The following is a 12,583-nucleotide window of genomic DNA, read 5'->3' on the forward strand; positions in this document are numbered from 1 at the left end:
GCCGCCGCCTCGCAGCACCTGGCGCAGCGCTACGCGGCCCTGGCCGCCGAGGACTGCGCCGCCGCCGCCCGTCGCTTCCTACTGTCTTCGGCCGCCGCCGCTGCAGCCGCCGCCGCGTCGGCCTCGTCGCCCGCCTCCTGCTGCAAAGAGCTGGGGTTGGCCGCTGCCGCCGCCTGGGAGCAGCAGGGCCGGAGCCTCTTCCTGGCCAGCGTGGGGCCCGTGCGCTTCCTGGGGCCGCCCGCCGCCGTGCAACTCTTCCGGGGGCCGCCGCCGCCGCCACCGCCGCCGGCCGAGTCCCCCACGCCACCCGAGATGGTGTGCAAGCGGAAGGGGGCCGGGGTGCCCGCCTGCACCCCCTGCAAGCAGCCCCGCTGCGGTGGCGGGGGCTGTGGCGGCGGAGGCTGCGGAGGAGGGGGAGGGCCTGCGGGGGGAGGTGCCTCGCCACCGAGGCCCCCCGGCGTCGGCTGCTGCCAGGGCTCCGAGCAGCCCCCACAGCAGGTCTGTCCCGCGCCCTCCTCCCCCACTCCCGAAGGTGCCACTACAGAGGCCGTCGGGGACGCTGTCCGAGCGTGGGGCGCCGCCCCCTTGCCCGCCCAGCAGCAGCACGAATGTGGCGACGTGGATTGTCAGGAGCCCTCCGAAGTCCCCTGCAACTGTTACAGGGAGCCACCCTCTGAAACTCCAGACATCAACCAGCTGCCGCCGTCCATTCTGCTCAAGGTGGGTCTAGGTTTACTGGCGCTGGGAGTCTCGTTTTTCCCCACTCCGGCTTTGGCCTCCAAGTATTCCCCTCCTTGCTCCTTGGCGCTGGGCAGGGGGCTTCCCTGACACCTGGGGACAGAGATGGAACGTCCGAACCTGACACTTGGAAAGCCAATGGACAGGATGCTTCTGTCCAGTTTTCTTTTTAAGTAGAGAAAGTTGGGCTTTACTGAATGTCTTTTAATAGATCTGATCTGTTACAGTTCAGGTTTCATTATATTCTCAACCCATTGCTTTGGGAACTAGTTGTAAGTTTCTGTGAAATACATTTATTGCGTTGACTAACTGTGAGAAAACTTTGTATGTTAGTATTTGAAACTATGCAAATGATACTTTTAGGTTTGATGGCTGATACTAGCAGTTAACTTTTATTGAGCGTTCACTATGATCAGGCACTTACTATGCCGCAGGTTTATATACATAATATCTCATTTAATTCTTCAGCTAACTTTGGGATAAATAATGTTAGCAGCTTTATTTTATATATGGAAAAAGTGCTATTTGAGTGTTATAGACCAGGAATTACAGTACTGGGTTAGGCAAATGTGATGCTTATGGAGGTTGTAGTGTAGTGGGACTTGAAGAGATTGAATGGACTTGTCCAAGGTCACCCGCAAAGGGAGAGATCTAGATCTTAAACTAGAGAATTGTGGCCTTCCTGACTTAAAATTCCTTACTCTTTTTGCTATGTTGTGTTGTTTTCCTACTTTTTCACCCTTAGACCAAAAAGAATACAGATTACCTGTAGGTAAGGACAGGTATATGAGGGGGCTTCTGAAAGTTTTTGGAAGATTTTCATTATCTTTCAGTTACATTTTCCACGAACTTTTTGAATGCCTCTCATGTATTTTTTTGTGGGTGGAGAAGGTGTGTATTGTGTGTAAGCTTTGGTCACTAAATACTATGTGAATTTAGCAATTTTGTCAGTTGACAATGTTAGTGACAAGTTTTATATGATCAGGTTTGAACTAAGTTATTAAGTTCTTCTCAGTGTCTCTCTTCTCTAAGCCTGTTTTCTCCCTTTTTGGAAATGAATAAACAAATTTCTTTACTTCAGTTTGGCTAGCTATAAATAACTTTGATGTTTGCACAAACTTCTATTTTTACTGTGGCTCACCTATATACTTTGTTTGATTACTCTTGTTGCTAATTATATGTGTGTTCAGATCTGTTTTACTCTGATAGTGATGTTCTTGTGAATGATACAACAAAAGAGGAGAACAGGTTAACTTTTCCATGTGTCAAAATGTAATGACTTAACTCATGTGGAGTTATATCTTCTGGAGGAGTACTTTGCCAGTTGTGTATGTTAAGGCTTTGGGTTTTTTGTTAGATGATTATTATTTCTCTCAGTATGTGACAGAAGTCCAGAAATAGATATCTGGGGTTTGTAAATTGCCTCATGATCTCTTCTGTCTTGGCTGCTCTACAATCTTTTATTTCTTTTTAAAAATCTTTAGTGAAAATATACACACCACCCTACTTATAGGTTTCTAAATGCACAGTTCTAAGATATTGATTGAATTCTTCAAGTTGTGCCACTTTTCTCAACATCCTTTTGCAAACTGTTTTTTTCTCATTAACACAAACTTGTGTCCTCCTTAAGCTGCTTATCTATCCTTTCAAGTTGCTTTTGTCAATTGATCACATATAGATAATAAAGCATAATGGGTAACACAGACACTCTTCTAATTAGACAAAATTATTATTTTGTTCAAATATGACTTCAGGAAATAGTTTTAGCTCAAAGTTTAAAGATCTCCTCAGGGTTGAATTTCATGCTGAGTGAGAAATAGGTCAGTAACAAAAGAAGAAGTATTGTATGATCTCACTTATATGAAATGATGATGATGATGTTGTTAAGTATCATCGAGTTGGTTCCGACTCATAGCAGCCCTGTATAGTAGGTTTGAACTGCCGACCTTGTGGTTCGCAGTTCTGTGCTGAGACTAGGCAAATGTATTGAGATGAAAGTCTATTAGTGATTTCCAGGGGCCAGAGTGGGGAAGGGGGAGCCATTGTTTAGGAAGTAACAAATAAATATATTTCAAACAGCTGCTGATATTGTCTATGTACAATCTAGCATCTTAAGGAATTTATTTTCTTGATTTGGAGATTTAGCAACATGCTTTCATGGGATGCCCCAGTTAGTTGGCCTAATATTGATTTTGGTGCTTCTTTTCTACCTCTTTAAGGAGCCCTGGTAACGTAGTGGATTATGAGCTGGACTGCTAACCACAAGGTCAGAGGTTTGAATCTACCAGTCACTCCAAGGAAGAAAGATGAGGCTTTCTGCTCTTGTAAAGATTTACAGCCTTGGAAACCCTGTACAGGGTCGCTGTGAGCTGGCACTGACTCAGTGGCACACAACCACTACCACCACCCTTTCTACCTCTTTGGATTCCTGGTGTGGTGCTGTAGGATAAGCACTGGACTGTGAACCACAAGGTCAATGGTTCAGATCCACTGGCTGTTCCTTGGAAAATCTGCAGAGGGTTGCTGTGAGTCAGAATCGACTCAACAGCACTTAACACCAATAATTGTCTCTTTTTGGAGTCATGGTGTGGTGCTGTAGGATAAACACTGGACTGCTACCCACAAGGCTGATGGTTCAAACCCACCAACCACTCCTCGAAAACCCTATATGGGGTCACTGTGAGTTGGAACCAACTTGAGAGCAATTAACAACAACGTTCTGTCTCTTTGTTGTGTGGTAGCTGAGGTCTTAAAAGCTTGTGAGTGGCCATGCAAGGTACAACAATTAGTCTCGTTTGCTAAGAGCACCAGAGGAAGAAAGGAGGGTCAAGAATTGGTGGAAGATATGGAATATGTGTCCAGTTACTTCCATGAGCAACTGTCTGCCTCACCATCCAGAAGAAATGGATGGTACCCGGCTATTGTTACTGAACATTTAGATGAAGAATTTTAAAGAAGAATCTTGATCAAAAGAGGAAATGAGAAACAGAATTAAAAATTTTTAGGGTGCGAATTTTAGGTTAGAGGGCACTTTCTTTAGTTCTTTAAGTTAGTGGGTAATATGAACAAATAGGAGTCTTGGTGTGGCACTATAGGATAAACACTGGACTGACCACAAGGTAGATTTGAACCTTGAGTTGGTGGTTCAAACCCACCAGTTGCTTCTTAGAAATCCTATACAGGATCACTATGAGTGATGGCACTTAATAACAATAAATAACAAATATTTGATACAGATGTCAGATTGCTGTCTTTGTATTTGGTCAAGGAAACTATTTAAAAACAAACTGAAATAAAAACCAGGTACTTTTTATTTAAATCATTAAATAATAAGGTATATAACATTTTCATTTTACCCCCTTCCCCTGAAAGAAGAGGAAGGGCATGATTTATAAGGAAAATCTGTATAAATTTATTTGCTACATTGTTGCTTTTTACTATTTTGCAGTCAGTTCCTGAAAACTTAGTTTGGGGAAATTACTTTTGTTGGACTACCTTGTTGTGAATATTTGACATTTCATTACGTAGATTTCCATTCCTTGTATTGAAAACCTGTACCTGGTATCAAGAGGGTCAGAGAAAACAAAGACCCCAATGAGATGGATTGGCCAAGTGGCAACATTGATGGACTCAAGCGTGGCAACAATGGTGAGGTTGGCCCAGGATCCGGCAGTGTTTTGTTCTGCAGTGCATAAGGTCACTATGAGTCGGTACCGATTTGATGGCACCTAACAACAACAACAACAACCTGGTATCATGGCCCTGGTGGTATTCAGAATGAAGTGAGTGGGATTGACTGAGAAACTTGAAATTTATCCCAGGTTGTTTTAGTGTTTTCCAGTCCAAGTAAAATTTATGGGGCAGTTAACACTTTTGGAGTCCTGGTGTGGTGCTGGACTGCAAAGTTGGTTCTAACCACAAGGTTGAACTAAGCTTCTAGCAGTTTGTGGATTACAAAACCCTGTGGATTACATTGGTCTGATCACCTTGTACATGGGGTTGCTATGAGTCGGGGACTGACTCTGCAGCTGGTAACAACAACCACAACCTGGTATAGGTGCATTTGGGGTTGATATCAGCAAAGACTATCTTCTTGAAAAAAATTTAAAAGAATATAAGTTATAAGTATTTTCTTGCTTTAAAACACACAGATAATGTAGGTAAAGCAAAAGTTTGCCTTATCGCATCTGTATCTTTCCATCAAAGTTTTCTCATCAGAGGTTATCACTGTACGAGTTTACTTTTTCTAAACCTGCACTGTCCAGTTCAAAAACACTAGCCACATGTGCCTATTTAAATGTAAAGTTATTGAAATTAAATACAATTTGAAATTCTGTTTCCCAGTCATAGTAGTCATATTTTGGAAATCAATACTCATATGGTTTCTGAAGCTATAAATCTCAGCATTCCTGAGGCTGTAAAGTCACATCTTTCTCCCATTTCTAATGATTAGAGCTATCTAACATGGAGTCTTGGTAGCATAGTGGTTATGAATTGGGCTGCTAACCTCAAGGTCGGCAGTTCGAAACTACCAGCTGTTCCGCGGGAGAAAGATGAGGCGTTCTGCTCTCGTAAAGATTTACAGCCTCGGAAACCCTGTGCAGGGTCACTATGAGTCAGAACCGACTCCACGGTACTTAACAACAACAACATGGAGTCCTGGTGTAGTGCTGTGAGTTAAGGCATCAGACTGCAAAGCCATTTGAACTGCAAGGTTGGTGGTTCAAGCTCACCAGCTGCTCCTTGGAAACCATATACAGGGTCGCTATGGGTTGGAACCTACTCGACGGCACTTCGCAACAACAACATAGAGTCCGGGTGTGGTGCTGTGAGGTAATGCACTGGACCACAAGATTGATTTAAATCGCAAGATTCGTGGTTCAAGCTCACCTTGAACCTTGAATCTTGGAAACCCTATACAGAGTAACTATGAGTCTGAACCGACTTGATGCCACTTAACAATAACAACATGCAATAGGAGTCCTGGTGTGGTGCTGTAGGATTCCATTGAAGGTTGGTTTGAATTGCAAGGTAGGCTGTTCAAACCCACCAGCTGCCTCTGGGAAACCCTGTACAGTGTTGCTATGAGTTGGAATTGACTTGACGGCTCTCAACAACAACAATAAACGTGGAATTAGTTTTTCTTGAAATAGTGAACCTAACTGGAAATTGTAATTTTATAACTTCAGAATAGGAAGAAAATTTTAGCTCCTTCAGTCACTCTTCCCGCTGCTTAGGCATAAAGAAGTAAAGTCTTGTAAAATTGAAGTTTTAGATAGTGACTGGCAGATCTTGGACTGGAATCCACCCTATGTTTCCTATGGTATAGAAATATTTTCAGCATATCAGTGTTCATAAGGCCCTGAATAATTTCCTCTCAGGGATATTGTGGAAGGGATTTCTGAATTGGGAGGAGGGCTTACACCAGGTGACATTTAAACCTTATATGAGTCAGGAGAGTTTTATAATCATCAGCTAGTTGAGAAGCAGGGAATGACTTTTCAAAGGTCAACTTTGGGAGTAGCATTTTCTTAAGGACTGAAGCCAGTTACAGTTGATCTTTGGTTAATAGGTTGTTTTGGATTCAATAAACTAGCTTCAGCCTCTGTGTTGGCCTTTGCAACTTTAATCATGTCTACTGATAATCATAATTAAATTTTTATATGGTGGCACCACTTTGCAACAATTTTACCAAATTATATATCAGTTACTAACAGTAATTTGCCATCTTGAAATCTGTATTTAGATTTTCTAGACTGTTTGGGCTATATGAGGGGGCTTCAAAAGGTTCATGGGAAAATTCCATTATTTTGCAACTCTCTTAATTAATGAATTTTTTTTAAGCCCTCTTGTATGTATTGCTATCTGTTAGCAGACCCATGACTGTATTTTGTTGCATAGAAAACCAGTTAAAAGACTGTGATAGTTCCAGAATCTTTCACCATTATTAGAAAACCAAGGCATGAACCACTGATAATATGCCAACAGATTTTTAATCTTTATTTTTATAGCTTAGTAGCAGCAAAGAAATCAAGCAATCAAATGGCATGTTTCATTAGGCAAATCTGCTGCAAAAGACCTCTTTAAAGTGTTAAAAAGCAGAGATGTTACTTTGAGGATTAAGATGCACCTGACCCAAGACATAGTATTTTCAACTGCTCATATGCATGATAAAGCTGGAAAGTGAATCAGAAAGACTGACGTAGAATTAATTCCTCTGAATTATAGTGTTAGTAAAGAATATTGAATATACCATGGCCTGTTCAAACATTGAGCAAATCTGTCTAGAAAGAAGTACAGCAAAAATGTTCCTTGAAAGTGGGGTTGGCAAGACTTTATCTCACATACTTTGGACATGTTACCAGGAGAAACCAGTTCCTGGAAGACATCATATCATGCTCGATAAATTAGTGGATCTGTGAAAAAGAGGGCTACCTTCAATGAGATGGATTGACAGAGTAGCTGCAACAATGGGTGCAAATATTGCAAAGATTGTGAGGATGACACAGGACCGGGTAATGTTTTGTTCTGTTGTTGTTGTTGTTGTTAGGTGCCATTGAGTCAGTACCGACCCATAGCGACCTTATGCACAGCAGAACGAAACACTGCCCAATCCTGGGCCAACCTCACTACTGTTTCCATGCTTGAGTCCATTGATGCCGCCCCTTGGCCAATCCATCTCATTGGGGATCTTCCTCTTTTTCTCTAACCCTCCTACACAGCATCATTTGTGTCAGTAACGACTTGATGGTACCTAACAACAGTATCAACAAGTTGTTTGAGTGGCCAAAGAAGAACTTCATGTGAGAAATGTGCTTTGAGGAAAGCTTATGTACCTGATGTGTATATATGTTTGTTAAATGAATTAAGATGACATTTTTGAGGGTGGTAGTTGTTGTTAGTGCCCTGGAGTTGGTTCTGACTCCTAGTGATCCTGTATAGAATTTCCCTGGAGCAGCTGGTGAGTTTGAATCACTGATCTTGTGGTTCAAACCAACCGTTTGGTCCAGTGCATTATCCTACAGTGCTACACCAGGAGTTTTTTGGTTTTTTTTGAGGGTGATGGTAGTTATTTTTTTCAGGAACTGTGGTCTGGGCAGAGGCATTTTAATAACAGAAAGAAAAGCTAGAATATTTAAACGTGTAAGTTATCTTTTGCTGCAAACAAATTGTGCTAACACTTAGCTTAATACCACAAACATTTACTTCACAGTTTTTGTGAGTTGAGGAATTTGGGTGTGCCTCAGGGTTTCTTTTGTGGTTATAACCAAGATGTTGTTGCCTGGAGCTACGTGTCTCTTTATGGAGAATTCCCTTCCATACTGTGGACATTAGCATACTTCAGCTGGTCATACTGGCTTTTGGCCAGATACCCACTATGTAGGTTTCTCCACAGGGTTACTTATGATCATAGTAGCTTGCTTCCCCTAAGAACATCAGACTTAAGAGAAAGCTCCCTTAAGTGGAAGCCACAGTTTTGGTTTTTTAAAAATCTTATCTTGGAACACCTTCACTTATATCACTTCTGCCATTATCTGTTCATTAGAAGTGAAGCAGTAAATCCAGCCCACCCTCAGGGGATTTGATTATTCAATACTAAGAGGTGGGGAATCGGAGTACATTGTACAGACTGCCTACCACAAACTGTATACAAAGTTATGTTAAATATGCATTGATAGTTGACTTGATAATTTGACTTTTTATTTTTACCCATGTTTTCTGGTACAAAGTTAATTTTCCTTTTACCCAATCATTAAATTGTACTTTCAGTTGATAAAACTAATCTAGCTTCACTAGGATTTAGTCAGTTATTTATGGATTATAATAATCATCACTTTAAAAACAAATTAAAACTAAGGTTCAAAGAAGTCACATATATGTAATTCAAACAAGATACTGTTTGGTTTCAGTGACCATGTCCTATATAAAAAATTAGCTCTTTCAAGCAACATTGTTGTTGTTGTTATGTGCCATGGAGTTGGTTCCGACTCATAGTGACTCTGTACAGGGTTTCCGAGGCTGTAAATCTTTACGGGAGCAGAAAGACTCATCATTCTCCTGTGGAACAGCTGGTAGTTTTGAACTGATGACCCTGAGGTTCCCAGCCCGATTTATAACCACTACGCTACCTTAAACAAATGATCTAGTCTCCCTGAGTCTGTCCTTTATTTTTTCCTTATCTATAGAATAAAGAATATGAGTATATATAAAATATCCACAGGACAGAGACTTCTAGTTAGGTTGCATGAAGAGTTAAGTGAATCTTCATCTTAAAAAAAGTATAAAACTGAAAGCTTGTAAGCCTGTCTTCTGTCTATAACTAATTAGAATACCTAAAATGGGGCTACAATGTGTCCAGTGAAGGAGGTTTACTGAGGAGCCTCTGCATTACATGGGAGTATCGGTGGAAGCCCGAACCACATCCAGACCTTCAGAGATGGGAAATTTTTCCACTTGAAAGGACAAGCAGACCAGCCGGAAGTAGCTAGAAAACCAGAATATACTTCTTAAAAGAAGGACCTACAGGAAAAATACAAAACAATAAGGGCAGTCCGACTGTTACCACAAGAACATACAGGTGGCTTGCCCAGGGGACATCAAGGCAAGTGGTCGGATCCTCTCAGTGCAAATTCTTTTCCAAGACTAAGATGCAAGGGAAATATACGCTTTGACTGACAATCACCCACATCACCCAGAAGGGGAAGTGACCGAAGAACATCAATGAAGTGGCGAGCTAAGCCCAACATCATTCAGCAAACTACTGTGAACCCAGGTGGAGACCTGGTCGGCCAGTAGCGAGGCAACATCTGGGGACTCATGGGCTCAGAGTCAGTGACACAGCCACAGAAGTCTAGAGTGGACAGCAGGGCGGCCAGCCGATAAAAAGAGGCCAGACAGACGTAAGAACACCCACACTTGCAGATGATGCCCATTTGACTGGACTTCAATGACTGGATAAGAGAGCTCAACCCGAAGAAGAAAGAAGAGGAAAAAAGTGTCATCTGATACAATTCGATAAACAGGACCTAGACCTATGAATGCAGTAGCTCAAAAGAGGAAACAAATCCCTGCTGCAAGAACTATTCCCACCCCCTCCACACAAAGGGTAGACAGGGATGGGCAACTTGGACATTGGCTACCCAAAATGGGGGGAGGGATACAAAGGCAAGAAGTGACTGGTTTACAAGCTTTCAAGAGGGAACCTAGATCCAAAGGGCGTGGAGGAAGGTAGAGTCTCCAGTGACTAGTGTCCAGCCTGTCTAGGAATGGCTGATGAAATGAAATACAGATGGGTCTCTTGTGATGCAATGGTGAATAATTGTTATCAGGACTGATTGTGAGGGTTGGAAATCTAAAGATGGACACTTTGTAGCAAAGAGGGGAGTGATTAACTTATCAGTCTAGGAGCGGCGGACCCTGGGACCATCGATGGAGAAGAGCGAAGAGCGGAATCCTACCCAGAGAGGCGGTGAGGCCTGAGATGGAGGCAGAGAAGATGACGTCAAGTGATGGTGGGGCTGGGGACTCGGGATCAGGAGATGGAAAGGGGCTGAGGACTGTGGTGGTGGTGGGGTGCAGGCTTACAGGGTACACCCCTTGGTTGGGTGAGGATGCATGGATGGGATGCTAACTATGCCAACGAAATGATGGATGATGGAATGAATGTAAAGCTGATGTTCTCCCATGTAGACTATCACACAACTCACAATAAAACATTTAAAAGAAAAGTATAAAACTGGACAAAATTGTCTAAAATTATTTTGCCTTTGGAAATTTGTCAAGGGAAGTTTACACATTCAGAAACATTTATTCTTAGAAAAATGAAAATGTAAGAGCTTCACATAAGAATATTGGTAGTCTGTAGCCTTCTTCCTCTCACCCACCACATTCAGCAAGAAGTATAGTTTGGAAAAGAAGCAGCTTTCCTGCCAGAAGGGCAATGGATAAGACCTGGGGATTTGACAACTAAAAGAGATGAACTTGATAGGACACATTTGCTAATCTGAGCTTGTTCCAGTTAGGATGAGCAGAACCCATCAGAAATTTAACAGAGACTGGAAATATGGGAACCATAAAAAGGGACAGGCTCTACACATATCCCTTACTTATTGTGAAACTACATGCATATGCAGTGGGGACCAGAAAGAGTTGCTAAAGCAAAGACTAAAACAGATTTAGGAACTGGCTGAGCTCTGAATGTGCTCTTCCTAATCCACACACAGATCGAAGATTAGTCTTGAGATGTTTGAACAGTTCTTGGAAAAAAGCTCATGTGAAGAAAACCCACATAGAGAAAATCCACAATGATAATTGCACATAAGAAAATGCACACAGGGACAGTTGCTAGTCCTAACCTTAACTCTTATGGTACCTCTAATTAATATATGGGATTTTTTTCTGTGTATGCCTTTCGTGTGTACTTTCTTCATGTGAACTTTTTTCTGGTTGCCTTTTGAACATATACTTTGATCAAATAGTTAATAGAAAAGAATTTTGAGTGGAGCCAAGTATTAGATTTAGCAGACTATGTTCCAAGAATTAAAGGGATTCCTAGTTTGGCACTGTTGGAGAAGCATCAGACTGCAAACTTGGTTTGAACAGCAAGGTTGGCAGTTCAAATCCACCAGACAGAAACTCCTCAGGAACCCTGTACAGGGTTGCTATGAGTTGGAATCAACTCACTGTCACTTAACAACAACAACAGCATGATGTGGCACTGTAGGATAAGCACTGAACCACAATGTTGACAGTTCAAACTCACCGGCTACTCCTTGGAAACCCTATAAAGGGTTGCTATAAATTGGAACCAACTCAATGGCACTTAACAATAACATGATGACATTGAAGTCCTGGTGTGTTGGTGTACTATACTACTAGACAGTGGTCAGTTTGAACCACAAGGTTGGCATTTCAAAGCCACCAGGCACTCCTCAGAAACATTACACTTGATCACTGTGAGTCAGAACTGACTCCATGGCACTTAGCAATGATGACATTATTAAGAAAGAGGAGGCTTTTTGCCCTTGTAAAGATTTACAACCTTGGAAACGCTGTACTGGGTTGCATTGAGTTAGAATTGACTTGATGGCAGTGAGTTTGGGTTTTGAGTTTTATAACAACATTATGGAGGCCTGGTGGTGCTTTAGTGTTAGCAATAGACTGCTAACCACAAGGTTGGTAGTTCAAAACCACCTGCTACATGGGAACAAGATGAGACTTTCTGTTCCCATAAAGATTTACAGTCTTGGAAACACTATACAGAGTCACTCTGAGATGGAATTGACTTGATGACAGTGGAATGATGACACTAATAAAGAAAATACAGGCTTTTCTGTCTAGAAATGTTTATATATTATATAATAAAGAGCTAATAAAAATGTTAGTGATGAAAAGCAAAATAATCAAATTAAAAATTTATTATATGTTGTGCTCAATGGCACATTTGAGGTAGCGGCAGAAAAAACAACAACAAACGATTCATAAACTAGAATACTTGTGTATTACTGTTGCTAGGTGCAATCAAGTTGGTTCCAACTCATAGTAATGCCATATGCAACAAAACAAAACACTGCCCTGTTTTATGCCATCCTTACAGTTGATGTTATATTTGAGCTCATTGCTGTTGCAACTACATCAATCCATCTAATTGGGGGATGTTCCTCATTTTTGCTGGCTCTCTACTTTACCAAGCATGATGTCCTTCACTAGGGACTAGTCCAACCTGACAACATGTCCAAAGTATGAGAGATGAAGTCTTAACATCTTTGCTTCTAAGGAGTATTCTGACTGTACTTGTTCCAATACAGATTTGTGTTTTGTTTTGGCAGTCCATGGTACTTTCAAT

General features: G+C 41.7%; 1 protein-coding gene across 1 annotated transcript in view; it reads left to right on the forward strand.

Moving 5' to 3' along the window:
• Positions 1 to 12,583, forward strand: part of FBXL17 (F-box and leucine-rich repeat protein 17) — a gene marked incomplete at its 5' end in the record, with an annotated part of 910,371 nt that continues 897,788 nt past the window's right edge. The window contains one exon of the mRNA XM_006872263.1: positions 1 to 720. Coding sequence (XP_006872325.1) covers positions 1 to 720 — 720 coding nt within the window. The remainder of the gene's footprint in view (positions 721 to 12,583) is intronic.

This window comes from Chrysochloris asiatica, unplaced genomic scaffold (assembly GCF_000296735.1).
Source record: "Chrysochloris asiatica unplaced genomic scaffold, ChrAsi1.0 scaffold00189, whole genome shotgun sequence".
Lineage (NCBI taxonomy): Eukaryota > Metazoa > Chordata > Mammalia > Afrosoricida > Chrysochloridae > Chrysochloris > Chrysochloris asiatica.